Source organism: Neolamprologus multifasciatus, chromosome 7 (genome assembly GCF_963576455.1).
Source record: "Neolamprologus multifasciatus chromosome 7, fNeoMul1.2, whole genome shotgun sequence".
NCBI lineage: Eukaryota > Metazoa > Chordata > Actinopteri > Cichliformes > Cichlidae > Neolamprologus > Neolamprologus multifasciatus.
This window is the reverse complement of record NC_140445.1, coordinates 38,777,344-38,797,921: the sequence shown is the minus strand read 5'-3', so window position 1 is coordinate 38,797,921 and position 20,578 is coordinate 38,777,344. Positions and strand designations below refer to the sequence as shown.

Genomic DNA, 20,578 nt, shown 5'->3' with positions numbered 1-20,578 from the left:
ACAGGCTCATAACTTTTAAAAAGTTATGAATTTTGCATGGTGTGTTGCATCTACATGTCCAATGTCTCGTTTCCTCACTGGATTTTGTGCAAAGTGGATCTCTATCAACATTTAATAAACACTTACTAAACAAAATTAACTATAATTTTATTATTAATACTCACAAATATTAAATTGCTAAAAAAAAAAACCGTCATATTTTGTATTTAATGTTAATGATCCAAAGTGTGCACGCCAATATGACACAGTTAAAATCCAACAGCCTAATATCTAAAATACAGACTAGTATCAGAACCAGCAGTGGGGTCCACCAAGCTCCAGCGTGGCCCACAGGTGAGCTCTTCTGAATGTGAAGGCCACAACATGTCACCTGTCACACTCATCAAACTGTTAAGTGAGTCAGCTGACCTGTGGAAGAAGAGCTCTCTCTCATTCAGGACGACTTTGCACTGAGCTGCTGTGACTCTTTGCTTTAGGCAGTAAGTCCATGAAATGTGAGCTGATGTTTCATCTGCTGATGCAGTAGTGAAGCGGTGCTGGGTGTGTGCGCTGGTACTCTCTGGTCCTGTTCCACCCTCCTGCTTCCTGATGGAGCAGCTGTGTGGAGTGACACAGCTGACTCCACTTAACAGTGAACACTCAGATCAAGAACACAATGATCAATAATTCAGGCCAAGAATTAAACTTCATTCTCATAAAACATCAGGCTGCTCATTTTTTTCAGCTTTGTGTGGTTGAGAGATGTCATGATATCAGAATTTACTACAGCTGTTGTGGCCAAAAAATCACTTCAATTATATTTCTTCATTGAAAATCCATATTTAGTGTCCCCATTTCAGTCAAATTAATGAACTTTGAGTTTGTTTTGTCACTTTTTAGGTAAATCACTTATGATCAAAAGATAAGTGTGGGCAGAGAGAGAGTCTGTAACTGTAATTGTGTCCGAGGATGCAAAAAGAACACATATCAGTATTATCCAATTCAATTCAATTTTATTTATATAGCGCAAATTACAACAACAGTCCCCTCAAGGCGCTTTATATTGTACAGTAGATCGCACAATAATAGATACAGAGAAAGACTCAACAATCATATGACCCCCTATGAGCAAGTACTTTGGCGACAGTGGGAAGGAAAAACTCCCTTTTAACAGGAAGAAACCTCCGGCAGAACCAGGCTCAGGGAGGGGCGGCCATCTGCTGCGACCGGTTGGGGTGAGAGAAGGAAGACAGGATAAAGACATGCTGTGGAAGAGAGACAGAGATTAATAACAGATATGATTCAATGCAGAGAGGTCTATTAACACATAGTGAGTGAGAAAGGTGACTGAAAAGGAAAAACTCAATGGGAATCCCCGGCAGCCTACGTCTATTGCAGCATAACTAAGGGAGGATTCAGGGTCACCTGGTCCAGCCCTAACTATATGCTTTAGCAAAAAGGAAAGTTTTAAGCCTAATCTTAAAAGTAGAGATAGTGTCTGTCTCCCGAATCCAAACTGGAAGCTGGTTCCACAGAAGAGGGGCCTGAAAACTGAAGGCTCTGCCTCCCATTCTACTTTTAAATACTCTAGGAACAACAAGTAGGCCTGCAGAGCGAGAGCGAAGTGCTCTAATAGGGTGATATGGTACTACAAGGTCATTAAAATAAGATGGGGCCTGATTATTTAAGACCTTGTATGTGAGGAGCAGGATTTTGAATTCAGTTCTGGATTTAACAGGAAGCCAATGAAGGGAAGCCAAAACAGGAGAAATCTGCTCTCTCTTTCTAGTCCCTGTCAGTACTCTTGCTGCAGCATTTTGGATTAACTGAAGGCTTTTCAGTGAGTTTTTTGGACATCCTGATAATAATGAATTACAGTCGTCCAGCCTGGAAGTAATAAATGCATGAACTAGTTTTTCAGCGTCACTCTGAGACAGGATATTTCTAACTTTAGAGATGTTGCCTAAATGGAAGAAAGCAGTCTTACATATTTGTTTAATATGTGCGTTGAAGGACATTTCCTGGTCAAAAATGACTCCTAGGTTCCTCACAGCATTACTGGAGGCCAAAGTAATGCCATCCAGAGTAAGAATCTGGTTAGATACCATATTTCTAAGATTTTTAGGGCTGAGTACAATAACCAATGTTATTAGCTTTAATAACACATCATTTTTAAGTGTCTGTGTTTATTATTATTATTATTATTATTATTATTATTATTATTATTATTATTAATAATAATAATAATAATAATTATTATTATTATTATTATTATTATATATTATTTAATTATATTATAATAATATTATAATAATAATTATAATAATAATTATTATATAATTATAATAATTATAATTATATAATAATTACAATTACAATTATTATTATTATTATTATTATTATTATTAATAATAATAATATTAATAATAATAATAATAATAATAATAATAATAATAATAATACATTTTATTTATAGGCGCCTTTCAGACCCTCAAGGTCACCTTACAGTAACACGTAAACATACCATAAAAAACATAAGAAAAATGTATATATAGCAAACATGGTAGATAAAATTCAGACATAAACAGTCATAAAAGTATAAAAGCAAATATAAAAACTGAGCAAGTTAAAAATGGCCTAAGAGAGATCAGGTGTATGCAATTCTAAACAGATGGGTTTTGAATAGTGATTTAAAAGTGGTGAGACAGTGTGTGGTCCGTAGAGCAAGTGGAAGTGCAGTCCAAAGTCTTGGGGCAGAACAACTAAAGGCTCTGAGTCCAATGGTAGTCAGGCGAGCAGGTGGAACTGACAGAAGGAAAGCTGAAGAAGAGCGGAGTGTACGAAGGGGCGAGTATGTATGGAGAAGATCGGATAGATATGGAGGAGCAAGGTTATGAAGCGCTTTGAAAGTGAGAAGCAGGATCTTGAAATTGACACAGAGGTGAATTAGGAGCCAATGGAGCTGTTTAAGAACAGGTGTTATATGTTCAGTGGATCTAGTTCTGGAAATAATACGAGCAGCTGTATTTTGAACCAACTGCAGTTTATGGAGGGATTTATGAGGTAAACCATAGAGAAGAGAATTACAGTAATCCAGACGAGATGTGACAAGAGCATTGACAAGTATGGCGGTACTGTGTGGTGTGAGTGAGGGAGGAAGACGGTTAATATTACGGAGATGAAAGTAGGAAGACCGAGTGATATTATTTATATGTGCTGTGAAGGACAGAGTGCTATTGAGGATGACACCAAGACTCTTAACCTGAGGGGAGGGTGTGGCAACAGAGTTATCAATGGATAACGAAAGACTGGTTGAAACTGTAGTCAGTATTAGTGGTATACCTAGTGTACAAAGGTGAACAGCAGCCAGCAGTTCACCTCATGAACTTTTCATGAGGTGAACTTTCATTCAGTCCTGACACACAGGAAAAACTGATCATGTGACACTAAACCAATTTTTTAAAAATCAGATCAGATCCCAGTGACGCTCCTCCTCTCAGTGTGGATAAACACTGAGTATCATCAGCTCAGTGCCTGGACATGGATCCACTGCTGCTGCTGCTGGTGCTGCTGTGGAGCTCAGGTAGGACTGGCCTACACATCTACATCACCCAAACACACAGTTCATATCAAAGGAATTTGTATTCACTTCAGAGCCCCTTATTCAGCAGCATCACATGGGTTCATGTTCAGTAATATGTCAGATAAAGTGTGTTTATCAGAATGAAAAAAATGTAGCACACACTGCTGTCTCATGCTAAGCAGTCAACCTCATTCAGGAAAGGGAAGAGGCTTCCTGCTTGCACTGTATACAGCTGGAATGCAGTTTGCTCTGTCCACAGCTGAGTGTGACTGATAGTTCTCATCTAACTTTCTCCTCAGGAGTCCAGGCTGAAGAAAAACATGACTCAACAGGTAATCATCCTAAAAAGAAGTAAACAACCACAGAAGCAAAATAAGCAGGACGGTTTGACTTCATCCTTTTGAAAATTAAATTCACGTCTGTACTGATGATTTTCTGCCATCTATTCAGAGTTTGCCAGGCTGGTGAGAGGAGCCAGTCGCTGTGCAGGAACACTTGAGATAAAACATCTGGGAGAGTGGAGACCCATAGACAAGTCTGACTGGACATTAAAGACATCAGCTATATTCTGCGAACATCTGGACTGTGGCTCTGCTGTTTCTGTAGAAGAGAGAAAAGAGTCTGCAGGCAGATCTGTGTGGATGATCAATTCTGACTGTGCTCAGTCTGGAGCTGCTCTGGGAGAGTGTGTAATATCAGGATCCTCCTCCTCTATAGTGGATTTCACTTGCTCAGGTGAGTCAATGATTGGTAGTAATGTACCTGGTTTACACACACACTAGATAGACTAGCAGCAGACTGCCCAGAAGCCATGAAGAACAGAGCTTCAGAGTTCCTCTGAGCTAACTACCAGCCAGCCGAGGAGAACTCCTCTTTTAACTTAATGAAACTTGTTGGTTAGCTTCATAAAAGACACCAAAGAACACCTGGACACAAATCTGAGAAAGAAATTCTGTCCAACCAGAGTTCATCAGTATCTCCACACACAGACAACCTCTTTCACTCTGGGCACTTCCTTAATGTAGTGAATTTTAGATTTAGATTAAGATTTTTGGGAGTTTGTTCTAAAATTATTTATTTTGAATTATTAATCTTTTCATAATAATGCAAAAGATGGAAATTGTTGAAATTATTGCTGAGAAGGAAGGAACATAATAGAGACATCTGCAGGTCGTAATGATGTGGCGTCATTTTGAACATCTTCAAAAATCAGTGAGAGTTGCTCCAGTGTTAAATGTAAATGTCATGCTAACAAGTGTCCAGTGTGTGATGTTATAAAGATGTGTTCTGTTGTTAATGATGAAGTCATGTTGAGTTGTGCTGAGTTTGATTCAGTGAATAGTTGTTTGCTGCCATCTTTTTCTTGTGTGTCTGCTGTCTCTGATCTCTCTGTTTGATCGTCTCTGATGTCTCCAGACTCTGTCAGGCTGCTGAATGGTTCCAGTCTGTGTTCAGGCAGACTGGAGGTGAAGTCTAACCAGAGCTGGTCCTCAGTGTGTGAAGCTGACTTTGACCAGCAGGATGCAGAGGTGGTCTGTAGGGAGCTCGGCTGTGGGCCTCCTTCAGTCCTCCAGGGGGCGCTCTATGGAGAAGTGGAGGCTCCAATGTGGAGCAAAGAGTTCCAGTGTGGAGGCCATGAGTCTGCTCTCCTGGACTGTAGAAGCTCAGGCTCAGCTAGAAACAGCTGCTCACCTGGCAAAGCTGTTGGACTCACTTGCTCAGGTAGAAGAGGAGCTGCAGCTTTGATGTGGTTCAGACTCACTTTATTCTTTTACTGATGACTCTCTGCTTTCCATTAGAGCCTGTCAGGTTGGTGGGAGGAGCCAGTCACTGTGAAGGTACAGTGGAGGTAAAACAAGGAGGGTGGAGATCAGTAGGTTCCTCAGACTGGTCCCTGAAGGAGGCAGCTGTTGTTTGCCAACACTTGGACTGTGGATCTGCTGTTTCTGTAGACCAGAGGAAGGTGGTCTCACTCAGATCTATGTGGAGAATCACTCCTGACTGTTCATTCTGGATCTGCTGTGAGAGAGTGTGCAAGACTGAATCTCTTTTTCTATATTCAGCATCTCACCTGCCAAGGTAAGCCCGGTTAAAAAAATAAGTTCAGAGCACAAAAGTGCTGACTGAATAATAAGTTGAGCTATTTAGTAAAGAGAAATAAGTGATACACACCTGAAATTGTATTTGCTTACTAAATGAGGAGCTGGTACAAAGAGTTATTTACAGTCTCTAGTCGGGACAGGATTTGGGTGACAGATTTACAACTCTGATTTTAACTTACGTGCTGTAGCACATTTTAAAGAAGTCATCCCTTAACTGTCATTTTTTAACGATGTCATGTGACAATAAAATGCAGAGTAGCTACCTAAACTCTACTCCAGCAGAAGTTGGTTGTATAGTTAATACTGTTACATACTTACTGTGTATGACGCCTAATTACATTTCACTCATTTTAAGACCTTCGTTTGGCCTGAAAAATAGTTTTTGTTGTAGGTTTGGTTTTTTAGACTCTTGCCAGGCTCAGAGAGAGTCAGAGCTTTGTTGAGCCAAACTTAACTTTCAGTAAGTAAACTTTTTGTTTTGCATTTTTTGAGGATGAATTCTTTGCATAAACAAAACCGGTGTGTATATTTGTTACAATCATGCTCGCAATCATAAGACACAACTTTTACTTTGAAGATGAGCATTCTCCATCTCATGTTTGTGCTGATTTTTTATTACTTTTACTACAATACAGACAGTAGTTCCAAAGAAATTGGTGTATTTCATACAAACTATGCATGACTACTAAAATCTGTGGATAACCAGTGCAAACATCACCTCCAGCAACCACATTCCAGTCACTTAGGAAATACACATTTTTCCCAGTGGTGCAGAGTTTGTGAGGTGGTGGTCAACTGGTCTCTAGTCCTGTTTGACTGAGTTTATGTCTATCGTGTACTGTCTTGAGTTTTACTTCCTTTGTGTGATTGTCTTGATTAATTTGAGACGTGTTTCATTACTCTGCTGTTTCTTTGATTCATAATTTTCCCTCACCTTGTATGACTAGTCCTGTCACTGTTTTGGTACTTTGTCAGAGTGCTAATTGCGCCAGTAAGTTTGTAAAAATGGAAAAACAAAGAATAAACACAAGACATTACAGGAAGGCTTAACAGCAAGTAAAAGACAATCTGGCAAGGTTTTTTCCCCTTATAGTATGATGTTTTTGTTTACCTTTTCAAAGAACACAAAGTCCTCCTTTTTAAAAATGTATTTAATATTATTTCTCCAGACTCTGTCAGGTGGTTCCAGTCTGTGTTCTGGCAGACTGGAGGTGAAGTCTAACCAGAGCTGGTCCTCAGTGTGTGAAGCTGACTTTGACCAGCAGGATGCAGAGGTGGTCTGTAGGGAGCTCGGCTGTGGGCCTCCTTCGGTCTTCCAGGGGGTGCTCTATGGAGAAGTGGAGGCTCCAGTGTGGAGCAAAGAGTTCCAATGTGGAGGCCATGAGTCTGCTCTCCTGGACTGTAGAAGCTCAGGCTCAGCTAGAAACAGCTGCTCACCTGGCAAAGCTGTTGGACTCACCTGCTCAGGTAGAAGAGGAGCTGCAGCTTTGATGTGGCTCAAACTCACTTTATTCTTTTACTGATGACTCTCTGCTTTCTGTTAGAGCCTGATCGTATCAGGTTGGTGGGAGGAGCCAGTCACTGTGAAGGTATACTGGAGTTGAAACATGTGGGGGACTGGAAACCAGTTTTTATCCGTCATTGGAACCTGAAGGCAGCAGCTGTTGTTTGTGAACATCTGGGCTGTGGATCTGCTGTTTCTGCCCAATCTGAAGACTCTACAGAAAAAAATGTGTGGTTAATCAGACCTGACTGTGTTAAACCTGGATCCGCTTTGTGGGAATGTGCAAAATCAGGTTATTCATCCAATGTCCTGAAAGTAACCTGCTCAGGTAAGAACAACAGTGACATATTCTCTGAGCTGATCATTGTTATATTGAACATTCAATTAGAAGTAAGAGTAATTATACAAACATAACTTTAATTTTTAAGCCAATAGGCAACTTGAGTAAAAATATCAAGGCATGAGTTTAATTTATCTCCTTTGAATGTGACTAACAATTTATCAACCACAGAGGATTTCCAATGTTAGAGAACTGGAAATTAACAACTGGTTCTACTAATACGACTACTGATGATAGTAATAATAGTGACAATACCCCTCTATGGATTGCCACATTACCATTGTTGAATGGTAGGGGTGTCCCAGTGATATATTCCTGGGCTTTTGATAGAGTCTCCAAAGACAGATTGGTCCTGATTGAGGTGTCAGATAAAGAGTGATTCACAAAAGCCCTGTGGAGAACTGGATCAGGTCAAGGGACTGGTCTACCTACTTTTATATTAAATTCACTTGTTGGCCTGTTCTGTGTCTGTGTAAAGCACTCTCTGGTCTGTTCTTTCACATGTTCATCTCTCTGAAAGCAGGCTGATAAAATGACTCATAGTGAATTTGATAATGTTTTTGAGCTGATAGCAAATTCCTCACAAACCGGTCTGAGATTTTGTTCTGTCCTCTGCTGAGCTCCAATCAATGTTTTGCCTTAAATATGTGGGTTTTTTTTTCTTCTTTGGTTTCCTACTCAGGACTCCAGGCTGAAGAAAAACACAATGCTACAGGTAAAAGGATGAAATCAGAGAGAATAAAGAATGAAAGTTCAATTAATCTGTTCAGAAGTAAATTCACTTCTTTACTGATGACTCTCTGCTTTCTGTTCAGAGCCCGATGATGTCAGGTTGGTGGGAGGAGCTAATCTCTGTGCAGGTACGGTGGAGGTGAAACACCTGGGAGAGTGGAGACCAGTGGAAGAATCTGACTGGACACTGAAGGCAGCAGCTGTTGTGTGTGAACATCTGGATTGTGGCTCTGCTGTTTCAGTAGAACAGAGACAGAAGTCACTGACATTGGTGTGGCAGCTCCAACCTGATTGTGTTCAGTCTGGATCTGCTCTCAGGGAGTGTGTCTCTTCAAGTTTGTCTTTTTTTGTCCTAGATCTCACCTGTTCAGGTAAGCCAATGAGGCAAAAATATTTATGATATCATGTATGGCACAGTAACAGCTTGCAGCACACAGCAGCTAAAGTGAGTTGTGCCCTTGTCTCCAGACTATGCTTCCATTTACAGAAGGTGTGTCAGTGAGATTTGCGATATCCTCAAAGTATTCCCAAGTGCCAACTCCTCACTCTTTAGATTGTGTACAGAAAAGTGGCATGCTCTCCTTAGATGGACCCAACTCTCCAGGATCTTTTTCAGCCTGACCAAAATTTTTGTTCCTTTAACCACACCTAGGTTTTTGATTCTTTAGTCACTAAATCTACCCTTAGCTTGCCCCAGTGATTCTCCCAGCTCCCCGTGGGCACCAAAGCTAACCAATCAATAGGACTCCTTCTTCCGTTCACTTTAAGTCTGATTATCACAGTCTGTTCAGGAGTGACTGCTGCATCTGTCACTGAAGACCTTACAACCATAGATAATCTGCCTCAGCAATGGAAGTGAATTGGCCTACTTTTCCATCCTGTCTCTCTAAAATCATTAGAACATTTTTTAAATAGAAGATTTTTATATAGGTTGTATGTGTAGAGCAATAATTGTTGAGTATCAGAAGAGCACAACAAAGAACTGCCGCTGTTTTGCCATGATTTGTAAAACATCAGAAATCAGTGAGAGCCTGTCCAGCCTGTCAAGTGTGATACTAACATGTCTCCTGTTAGAAAGAGGAGTTCTGTTGTTAATGATGAAGTCATGTTGAGTTGTGCTGAGTTTGAGTCAGTGAATAGTTGTTTGCTGCCATCTTTTTCTTGTGTGTCTGCTGTCTCTGATCTCTCTGTTTGATCGTCTCTGATGTCTCCAGACTCTGTCAGGCTGCTGAATGGTTCCAGTCTGTGTTCAGGCAGACTGGAGGTGAAGTCTAACCAGAGCTGGTCCTCAGTGTGTGAAGCTGACTTTGACCAGCAGGATGCAGAGGTGGTCTGTAGGGAGCTCGGCTGTGGGCCTCCTTCGGTCCTCCAGGGGGCGCTCTATGGAGAAGTGGAGGCTCCAGTGTTGAGCAAAGAGTTCCAGTGTGGAGGCCATGAGTCTGCTCTCCTGGACTGTAGAAGCTCAGGCTCAGCTAGAAACAGCTGCTCACCTGGCAAAGCTGTTGGACTCACTTGCTCAGGTAGAAGAGGAGCTGCAGCTTTGATGTGGTTTAAACTCACTTTACTCTTTTACTGATGACTCTCTGCTTTCTGTTCAGAGTCTGTCAGGCTGGTGGGAGGAGTCAGTCCCTGTGCAGGTATACTGGAAGTGAAACTGGGAGATTGGAAACCAGTCTTTGGCTGTCTCCCAATTCAGGGTCTGCAGCCTTAAAGGCCGCATTTTAAGGCCGATTACGTCACCGCGACGCGACGAAGGCTGTCCCAATTCGAAGGCTGCCCGAAATGCGGCCCTCAAATGCGTCCTTAATTTCCCTGAATTTTAAGGACGTGGCGGTGTAGACTTCGTGGCCCAACATATCCCAGAATGCACAGCGCGGCGGTGGGTGTGGATAATTTTGCCGAAAAAAACGGCGGATGAGGGGCGCCCGAAGAGTAAACTTAAGTAAGTACTGAATATTATGTCACTTATTTATGTGCAAATGTTTAATAATGAAGATCATTAAAACATTACTGTTGGCCACATGTCGGCAAAGTTATGTGACATTAGTGACGTTTGTACTAACTTGGTTTTACAGCCTTTACTTTAAAATATACGCTGTTAAATAGCTGAGCTTAATCTTACAGAGAATGATCAAAGCTCATGTAGAAACAAACAAACAAATGAACAAAAGATTTTATCCTTAATTTCTGTCAAACAAAGCTGTATGAAACGTTTCCAGCTGTTAGTATCATGGTTGCTAGGCAACCTGGGCAGCGCAACGGAGGCTAGACCGTCCCATTTCACAAGCCTCGCACTTCCGGCCTTAGCGGTCTTTAAGTACGCGGCCCTTGAGGATCGTTGAGGCTGCGTACTTTAAGGCTGCAGACCCTGAATTGGGAGACAGCCTTTGTCCCCAACTGGAACCTGAAGCAGGCAGCTGTTATCTGTGAACATCTGGGCTGTGGTTCTGCTGTTTCTTTGAGAATAAAAATCAAAATCCTTAGCCAGACTTCCAACAAGGATCAAACCTGAGTGTGTCCAGTCTTTCTCTGCTGTAAGGGAGTGTGTAACATCAGTTTATTCTCTCAACATCCTCGATTTCACCTGCTCAGGTAGGTCATCTATAACATCCAGTGTTCCCTCTGTCACACTGACAGTTAGTGGTTATTTTGGTAAAACCCTTGATAGACTTTACCTGGCAGGACACACCTGGGAAAGCTGTGTACTCACTGTTTTTAACCCATTATTTGAATACAGGATGGATGTGACCTCACCTCAGAGCAGACACTCACCAAAGGTTAAAGATGAGTTTATTGCATCAAAACGACCCAGAATGCTGCATGGTAAAGTTGAGTAATTTTTACAGGGATTATGTTCAGTCTCTTACACAGGATTACTTTGCAAGGATTTACAGATAAATCGTTAATCCATATATTCTTTCAACTAATTTCGATTTGGGGTAAAAACCTGAAGATAAATTCAGTCGTGCTCCTAAGGCTGAAAAGAAAACTTTCCATACCTGTAATGTAAATTGATGGCCACATTCAAAGACTATATTCATTAGGATGCCGTGAATGATACCAAGAAAAACATGTCATCCCCCCTACCTGGGTGATATGTAGATCTTGTCACATGCCACAGTGTATCATAGGGATTTCCAGAGAAGTAAATGGACATTGTCTCTCAGTCAGGGCCTGTAACTCCAGTGTGACTTGCTTATATAAATAATTTTAGCATAAATCTTTAAGTTGACCCTTCACAGAGTCAAGGGCTTTTTGCTATGGACGAAAAGAGCAGTGAACAACTAAATGACCAGTTTTTCTACAATACAGGATTCACTGGCTTTTCTCCTCTGCTGCCACTCCAATTCTATTAACTTGTCAAGTCTAAATTTCACTGGTTCAATACAGTCACCTGGAAGTGATAACTGCCTCCCTTCTGTCAGGGTTCCTGGATCGCTGACCCAGTGTTTTCAGTTTGTTCATGTTCTGTTTATTTTCTATATGTTCATGTTTCCTGATTTATTGTGTTAGTCCTCTCTCTCCATGCATTGCGTTTAGTTCTACTTCCTGTGTGTTATTAGTCATTCGGTTGTAGCTGTGTTCTGATCTGTCTCTTATCATCATCATCACTCCTATGTATTTAAGTCCTCCTTTTCTGTCTTGTCATCAAGGGCATAGATTTGGCATGGACGGAAGGGACATGTCCCCACCAATAATTCGATCGCTTCTTGTAAAGAAAAACAAACCCGATAGAAAGAAAAAAAAAAAAAAGATCTGTCAACGTCTCATTCACCCAGCGGTGCAGAAAGAGTTAAATTACGTTCTCTACTGGAGTCCTACGTCATGTGACAAATATGGCCAATGTGATTGACTGTGCCTTTCAAGGAGCTCTGTTTAGTTTCAGCAGCGGCAAACCTGCGCTGCGAGCAGGAGAGGTGGACGGCAGCAAAAAGGAAGAACCTGGATATAAGAAAGTATTTTTCAAAGAAACCTGTAAGTTCACTCATAAAATGTGTCCGTCATAATAACGTTACAGGCTATGCTAGGCTTTGGCCCACATCAGTCTAAAACTGTATGTAACCATGAATAACGTGTTTTGGAAACTAACAGCACAACAGGCAGCACTATTAGTTATTTCAGTCTCCCAGAGCAGCATTTCTAATTTTGATTGAAACTGTCAGAGAAAACGGCAGCCTCGAGCAGGCCAGGATATTAGTTTACAGAGGCTGTTAAAATTATATGTCTAACGTTAAAATGTTGGTGACACAATAATTTCATCCTAATGGCACTGACATATTCATAGGGTTAATTTTGTGACACAAAATATCACGAGGTAGTCATGATTTTGCAAATATTCCACCTTGTGGTGCAGTTTGCACTACAATTGTTAGGCTGCTGATGCAAATTGATTCATTAGTGTATATTTGACAAAGAATCTGAATTGACACGTCTCACTTTTTATATGGCACGAATCAATGTGTTATTTTATCAGGTGGCAATATGTCCTAGTGCAGTCAGAGGGGAAGAGCCAGGGCCAAAGGGAAGGCACATCAAGCACATAATAATAATTTTGTGGTCATCTTAGATGAGTAGTTTTTTTGTACAAAAACCACCAGTTCATTTAGTGTTCCCTTAGTGCTAATGTATAAGAGAAGTTGGTGCACTATAACTGAAGTAAGATAAGATAAGATAACCTTTATTAGTCCCACACGTGGGAAATTTGTTTTGTCACAGCAGAAAGTGGACAGTGCAAAGTTATATTGCAAAAATTAGAATACAATAAGAATAATATACTGTACAGAATAGAATAGAATAAAATAGTAGAATAAAATAGAATAAAATATACATTATGATAAAAATAGAATACAAATGTTATATACAACTGAGTAAAAATACAACTTAGTGCAATACTCTTTTCTGAGTATTTTTGTAAGTCTTATTGCACATGTGTGAGTTTGTGTGTGTGATCAGCTGCAAAAGTCCTTGTTGTGGAGTCTGACAGAAGTGGGGAGGAAAGACCTGCAAAATCGCTCCATCCCACATTTAAGTCCTTAAAGTCATATTCTTTTATTGTCTTGACTGTATTTGAAGCTATTTTTATTTTTGTATGGTGCCTGATTTATATGGAGTAAGTCTAAAATACTTAGTCAGCCATTTGTTTAATAGTAATTTAACATTATATAATTCATATAAAACTATGAATTGAAATTTTAAATGGCATGTAGAATAGCATATGTAGGCAAGTATATTTCTCCTTTTTTTATCAAGAAGCAAAGACAAAAAGGGAAAAAAAAAAGAAACAGGGCAGGGTTCGGTGGTTGAAACACCCGTCCCAACCAATGCCAAAACCAAATCTACGCCCTTGCTTGTCATCATCGATTTGTGTGTGTTTCTGGTTCAGTTCAGTCATTCAATCAGTCTCTATCCTGTTCTGTTCATCCTGTCTCCACAATAAACACCATCCTTCACCAGCTTGCGAGTGAAGGTCCTCTCTTCCTTCTCTCCACACACCACGATTTGAAACTTCGGTGATGCCACTTCCTGTCTTCAAGGAAAGCTGGAATCTGGAGTTCTCACCTACTCTTCTTTTCTGCAGGCAGTTGTCTGTCTTGATAGGCAGAGAAACCAATGTTTCAAATGTTTCTGTGTCATCACTTGATGCTACCTCATTCTTCACTTGATCATCTAAACTGTGCAAAACAAACCTCATGATGTGTCTTCAGCACAATCATCAGTGCTCCACTGGCCTTGTCTCAAACTTAGCAACCTATCAGAAGTGTCGTCGGGGATAAGAGAATGATCAAACGCTAGGGACGATTCTTCCTCAGAGTTAGAGTAATTACACTCCTTATTCAGTAATTGGGTTTGGTGACCAGATGACAATGTAGTAGAAACCTTTGACTCTTACCTAAATCACCAGAGTGGGCTTCCAGATGTGGAAGGTTGAACTTGGCATACGGGTGGTGAATCAGATGCCAAAGCTGGAGGGCAGGGAGACGCTGTCTGAAGTGGACAGATTGTTCTGATGAGTTTGAGATTTTCAAAAGACTCATAATTTTCTTACTTTCCATATGAATTTCATAAGGATGTCAATCAATTAAAGTAAGAACAAAGTGTTTGGGTGTTAAATGTATAACTGTAACTCTAACTTAAACACAAGTTGGGTTCTGTTCTAATAGTTGTTTTACTGAGTATTTTTGAGTCTGAATCAGATCCAGCACTTCCTGTCACGATGTTCATCCTGACGCTGACTCTGCTATTGGTACTTGACATCCATCCATTTAAATCTGCTTATCTGGAGCTAACATGGGGTAGCAGAAAAAGAAGGCTTTGTTTGACAATGAAGCCCTCAGTATGTAATGAAGTCAGTCTGATCTATGCACTATTATGTCTCCTCAGGCCAGCAGGAGGCAGAGCTCAAGCAGACGGGAAAACACTGAGCTGGTTTGCTCCATTCTCAGTGTTTGTGTACATGAAGGAGAGATGGCTGAAGTGAAAGGAACTAAAGGAGCAGAAGAGGACCTCATCTTTCATTCACATTCCCATCATAGACAGCTTAAGATCAGCTCAGTCAAACTCAGTTTTCTACCAAAGACACAAATCTGTGTCACATTCGTTACAAATGAGACCATTAGTATGTGAATGTGAATCAAAGAATTGTCACTGAAAAATATCCAAAAGTTTCATGTATAAGTTGATTTTGTAAGTTGAGCTAAAAATAATGCACAGCTGAAGTAACCGTGGAACATGGATCATTTATACAGCCACAGCAAATCCAGCATGTCCAAATTAACACTGTCAGATTTGATTTCAACACTTTTAAAGTGTCTATATGGGTCCACACCAGAGAGTGTTAATTTAACTCTTTTTGGAGAGTTGGTATGTTAACTCTGATTTAGTGTTAAACACCAAATCTCTCTGGAGTTGATAATTTAACACTTGGTGTTAAGAGTTTATATATTAACTCTCAAAGAGTATTTTAGTTTAACTACGTAAGAGTTATCTTCTAATTAATTCTAAAAAACGGGAATTTTACTGTTCTGAACTTCTAGAAATTTCTTTTGGAAATAAACATTTACTAAAAAGACGCAATGGTTTTTGAAAAACATTTATTCTGAACTGTGCACCACAATTTCAAAACATTTTCTGAAAGATGTAACAGTGTACATGTTCTCACTTTCATTAGAATTTCGTTTATCAAAAGGTCTGACATAGGTGAGCTGGTAAATGCAAATAACAGCATTCTCATCACTTATTTCAATAAATACAAAATACAATATGCATGTCCTTCATTCATCACTTTGTGGAACTTCAACGCACTTCTGCTCTCCCCCATATTCCATCTTCACAAGCATATCCTATGTGGAGATTGAAAACAAAATTAGCTGACACTAATTAATGGCACAAATCAATTGCAGCACAGTAAAAAAAAAAAAAAAGGAATCCTTTGAGCCATTACTTGTGTAAAGTATTTTCCCAAAAGACAAGGACACAGACAACAGGTAATACTGAACTAAATGTAAAACCTCAACCTTTTTCATTTTTACCTAAACCGTGTGCACAAAACTCTGGAGGAATCTAAGTGCTAACGTAGAACTCAGTCGGGACTCGGGACATCTGCTACTGCTGTTTGCTCGTTTTTTATGGGAGATCGTTTTCAGGCTTCAAGTAGCACCATTATATCAACATTTCACATTCTAGACATTGTTTTAAGTGTATTTGACCAAGAAATTTGACTGAAAATTCACATGCAAGCTTTTTTTCAAGGCTGTGGTATTTGCCCGCAAACAATACCTTTCAGCTAGCTAAAACAGAATATTATGCTATCACCGAGCAACATGGCTAATGCCTTTCACACAGCTTTGTCTCAACTCCAAAGTGTTAGGATGCCTGGGTCGTTGACCCAGGGCTTTTGAGTTTATTATATTGTTTATAGTTTTTAGTCTTTGGGTTTTTGTGAGTCATGTCTTGTGGTTTGTCTCTGTGTAATCCTTGGTTGCTGTCTCCCCTGTCTGCTGTATCCCCGTGTCCGGTCTGTGTCTGCCCTGGTCCCACGTCTCTGTTCCCTCTGTTGTAGTGCCTGCATGTGAGTCTGTGTCTTTTGTTCGGTCTGTGTTTTGTGTTTCCTGTTTTACTTTGAAGGTTTCTGTCTCTTCTCAGTGTGTTCAGTTTACGCTTCCTTGTCTCGTCAGTTCTGATTTGTCCCAGCTGTGTTTCCCTCCTGTTGTCCATTCCCTGATTGCTCCCTCTATGTATTTAAGCCCTGTGTTTCAGTTTGTCATTGTCGCGATCTACCGTTTATTTAGCTGTGTGTTTTTTCTCAGTCCTCTGGTGTAAGTCTATTTTGTTTTCAGTTATGTTACATTTGAGTTTAAAATTAAAACTGTGTTGAGTTACTTTCTGTCTCCGGAGTCTGCACTTTGGGTCCTTCTCCTGCTTGCACGCAGCCACCACCTAACACAAAGAGCCACAGAAGTAAAAGCTAATAACAATAATTGAAACAATCTTTGAAAACATGACTTACCAAGCATGGCAAACAACTCAAATATGTAGAGCAAAATGTTCTGAAACGGCTTCACTTCAGCTTCGATTGGAGCCGTGCTGGGGGCGGAGTCTGTGAATTTACTCTATTGGTGTCATAGCCCCTGTAGGAGTTCAGAGTTAAGAGGTCAAGAGTTAATGTTTCCATTGTAACACCTCCAGATTTGAAATAGAAACACTCGATTTTAACTACTATTATTTTACACCTCAGAGTTACATTAAAAGAATGTGACTCTACTTAGAGTAAAATTAACTCTAAGACTACTAACACCAAAACATTTAACACTTTTGAATTTGCTGTGCATGTTTCTAAGTGCTTTGGCTGATTTTAGTAGCGTACAAACACAAAGGAAGCATTAACTTCTATAAGAGCTTTAGATTTAACTTTTACAGTTTTAAGTGTGATTTTTCATGAATGAAGCTCAGCCAAGCCATCACAGGCCAAGACTGCTTATTTTTCCATAGTTGTTTGAGTACAACATGAACCAGACTTCACAAATCATTAGAAATAAACATACAAGGCAAAATATCTATCCTTCATGTTTTTCCACATATCCACTCCTGGGTTGTTCATGAGGCCAATGTCACTCAGTGTGTACAGAACCAACGAGATAGGTCCAAAGACCGAACCTCGGGGGAACCGCAGAAGAGGATCCAATATTAGCAGCAAAAACGAAAAAACTGCTGTGAATGAGAAGAGAACAACTCCTGAGATGATCCAAAGAGGCCAACGTGATTTTTCAATCAGGATACCGTCATCAACTGTGTCAAAGGCAGCAAGACACAGCAGTAGAGAATACTCACCTGGATCTGCATCAAGGTTCTTACAGGTTCTAAAGAACATCACTTATAACTATCATTTCACTACGCTTATACTTCTGAGGTGTTCAATTATAATTTAAGGAGAAAATTTCCTCGGACAAAGGTCCAGAATATCATAATTCAGTCAATATATTTTAAAATAGCCTGACTGCTGTGTGTTAATAAAAAGCATAGAAGAAGATGCCAGTGGGTGAATTACGTCCTTTCAGAAAGACAGCTACTGTGATGAAATCTACTCCCCACAGACAAAACTAGACTAAAGCTCTCGCTTTATAAACCCTTTGTGTTAACCGTGGAAGTGACACAGTAAAGTTATATGTAGAAAGGATACTGACTGATTTTATTTTGAGGTTTATCTTGAATTATTTTGTTATTTCACCTACATCAGAGATATCAAACTCATTTTACATCGTGGGGTCCATACAGGGCACTTCGATCATTTAATAATATATTTAAATATATAAGCAGCTCAATTTTCTGACACGATAAAGAAACACTTCTATACTAAATGAGACATATTTCAGCGTCTGACTCTATGGTCTTAAACCTTATAAAATAAATGTATTAAATTACATTAAATTAAAGTTCTGGTTGCTCACTGCTTGGACTATCCTTTAATTATAAAAGAGAAAGTTTGGGGGGGGGGGGGGGTTAGTGTGAAAACATTAAAACAAAACCCAGGAATTTCTAAGGTAGATCACAAAAAGGACCTTTTCTGCCATTTAATTGTTTATTTAGTACTTTAGTGTGAATGGACACAAGGGGTGTCATCAGCAGTATGAAAACCTGTAAAATCTTTTAAAATACATTTAAAGGTCAACATTTAATCTTTCCTTCACATTTTCCAAAGCCCTGGTGTCACTACTGAGAGCAGCTGCATCCTGCAGCACCGAGCTGCCACTGTCTGCAAACCTGTGGAAATATAAAGACTCACTCACTGCTGTTAACACTTAAACATCAAATCAATTTCACCTTCATCCTTTTTCTTTATATTCCCATTTCATTTTACGGAGTTTCACCAGAAGAATTTTAACAGTGTGACCACTATAAAAAAAAACCCTACTCATAGGAAAACAAAGGAAGTTGGTGTGAGTGGTGTTCCTGGATTGTAGGACAGAAGTTAACAATGTTATCTCAAAGTTCCTCAGAACAAATTCTCAGGAAAATAACCTGGCACTGTTTAAATAACAACTTATAACCATTAGCATGTGATCAGTTTTAAATCTCCTGTGTGATGAAAGCCTCAGCTTCATGGGAACAAATATTATCATTTTATTAGATGTTATTCTTACCTGTAGTTAGACACTGCATCTTGTAATGCTAATAGTATTCAAACAAAACTCAGATTATCTCTGAGGTTAAAACATTTATTGAATTTAAATGTAATTTTCTTACAATATCTTTCTCTATAATCTGACAAAAACAGCATCTGGTCTCCACTCCACAGGTTTCTTACACACTGCATGTTGTTCAGGGTCCTGCTAAATCAGCAGGTAGTACTACTTCCTTTACACGTTACTGTCATCATCTGAACTCGCTCATTTCAGGCTGTGGAAGCTGCCAGGACACACTGCTCCTCAATGTTTCACTGTGAGACACTAAGGAAGCTCTTTGGTTTGTTCTATGTAGCAGTGCCTTATATCAAAGATAAAAACATAAAAAAAACTATGTTCACAGAAATGACATACAGGGTAATTCACACACACACACACACACACACACACACACACACACACACACACACACACACACACACACACACACACACACACAGAGCATGGTCAGATTACGTTGTTTTTACAGACATTTATGTGAAAAGGGAAAGACCATCTCTGAATCAAGGAGGGGACCTAAGGGTACATCTTTCACCATCTTACAATGCTGTGATTGCAGCCATTCCTCAACTCTCTTTGAATGGTACTCATGGCCATTGATCAGTGGCCATTGATCAGTGGTTGTTTATCAATGGTCATAAGAATTTGCATAATTAAGATTAAGGAACTGACCTCCCAGCCCATTGTTCACTGGGCTGGTTTCAGTCATTATGCAAATGTACTGTTTATAAGATCGGAGAAACCTACAGTCAAGTGAGACTGAAGAAGTCACTTGGATGAGTGACGAAACGTTTCTCCCTCAAAACGTTACGTCCAGATGAACAGAATCAACTTTTGGAGAGTTGCTTGAAGACGTTTCACCTCTCATCTGAGAAGCTTCTTCAGTTCTAGGGTCAAATGGTGGAGAGTCCCAGATTTAAGCCCTATGGGAGTGAACCCAAGACGGACATGGACCCCCTAATGATCCTCTACCTAATCATATGAGCCAAGGTGTGAAAACGAGTGTAGGTCACAACCAGCCAAGGTTTTGGGTGAGCTCATTGTGAAACCCAACCGCACCCTATCATGTGATTTCCCGAGGTCAGATGGCCCAGGATGTGAGTGGGCGTTAAGGCGTCTGGGAAGGGATCTCAAAACTGGATTATAGATGGCGGACAGTTGTGTTTACATGTTAGATGCTTGACTGTTTTATGTGGCCAAAGAAAGAAAAAAATAAACTGGCCTATTAAAGAAAAACTAACTTTAGCAGGGCTCTAGACTAAGTTTTTGCCATGGCTGCACTGGTGCGCATAACTTTTTTTCTTAGGCGCATCAGCCCAAAAGTTAGGCGCACTCAGATTTTTCAACTGCATTTCTATAATCCATTCAATTCCTATTCACAAGGTCACAATTCGATTTGATTCAATTTAGCCTCAGACAGTCATAAATATTATAATTCTGATCATTTATCAGTACTGATCCATGTGACACTTCATCAGAATCGTGAGCATCACAGCAGATGCCTTTGTGTCAAAGTAACTGAGAATAAAACACAGAAAAACATGAAGGAGATTTTCCTGGTCTGGCTTTTTATAGCAGATAAACTTAAAATGTTCTGCAATATTCTGCAATTTTGCATAATTTTAAAAAGTTTACATTTCTTCAGTATTGAACAGCAGA

The 20,578-nt window shown here is 39.8% G+C and overlaps 1 protein-coding gene and 1 pseudogene across 2 annotated transcripts in view; one reads left to right on the top strand and one right to left on the bottom strand.

The window, feature by feature from the left end:
- LOC146514816 (scavenger receptor cysteine-rich type 1 protein M160-like) overlaps nt 1-20,578 on the bottom strand; it is a 238,201-nt pseudogene that overhangs the window by 22,304 nt on the left and 195,319 nt on the right. The window lies entirely within an intron of this gene.
- Nucleotides 3,517-14,822, top strand: LOC146514825 (scavenger receptor cysteine-rich type 1 protein M130-like). The gene is made up of 14 exons (XM_085167822.1): nt 3,517-3,562; nt 3,862-3,894; nt 4,013-4,297; nt 4,979-5,284; nt 5,362-5,641; nt 6,081-6,124; nt 6,661-7,131; nt 7,209-7,496; nt 8,191-8,223; nt 8,324-8,611; nt 9,455-9,760; nt 9,839-9,914; nt 10,626-10,832; nt 14,622-14,822. Exons 1-13 carry the CDS (start codon nt 3,520-3,522, stop codon nt 10,750-10,752), a joined length of 2,580 nt encoding a protein of 859 aa, XP_085023948.1. The 5' UTR covers nt 3,517-3,519; the 3' UTR covers nt 10,753-10,832; nt 14,622-14,822.

Coding starts and splice junctions, on each gene's coding strand:
- LOC146514825 (XM_085167822.1), top strand. CDS start 3,520: ATGGATCCACTGCTGCTGCTGCTGGTGCTGCTGTGGAGCTCAG. Junction 7,132..7,208: donor TGTTGGACTCACCTGCTCAG/GTAGAAGAGGAG, acceptor GCTTTCTGTTAG/AGCCTGATCGTATCAGGTTG. Junction 8,612..9,454: donor CCTAGATCTCACCTGTTCAG/GTAAGCCAATGA, acceptor TGATGTCTCCAG/ACTCTGTCAGGCTGCTGAAT.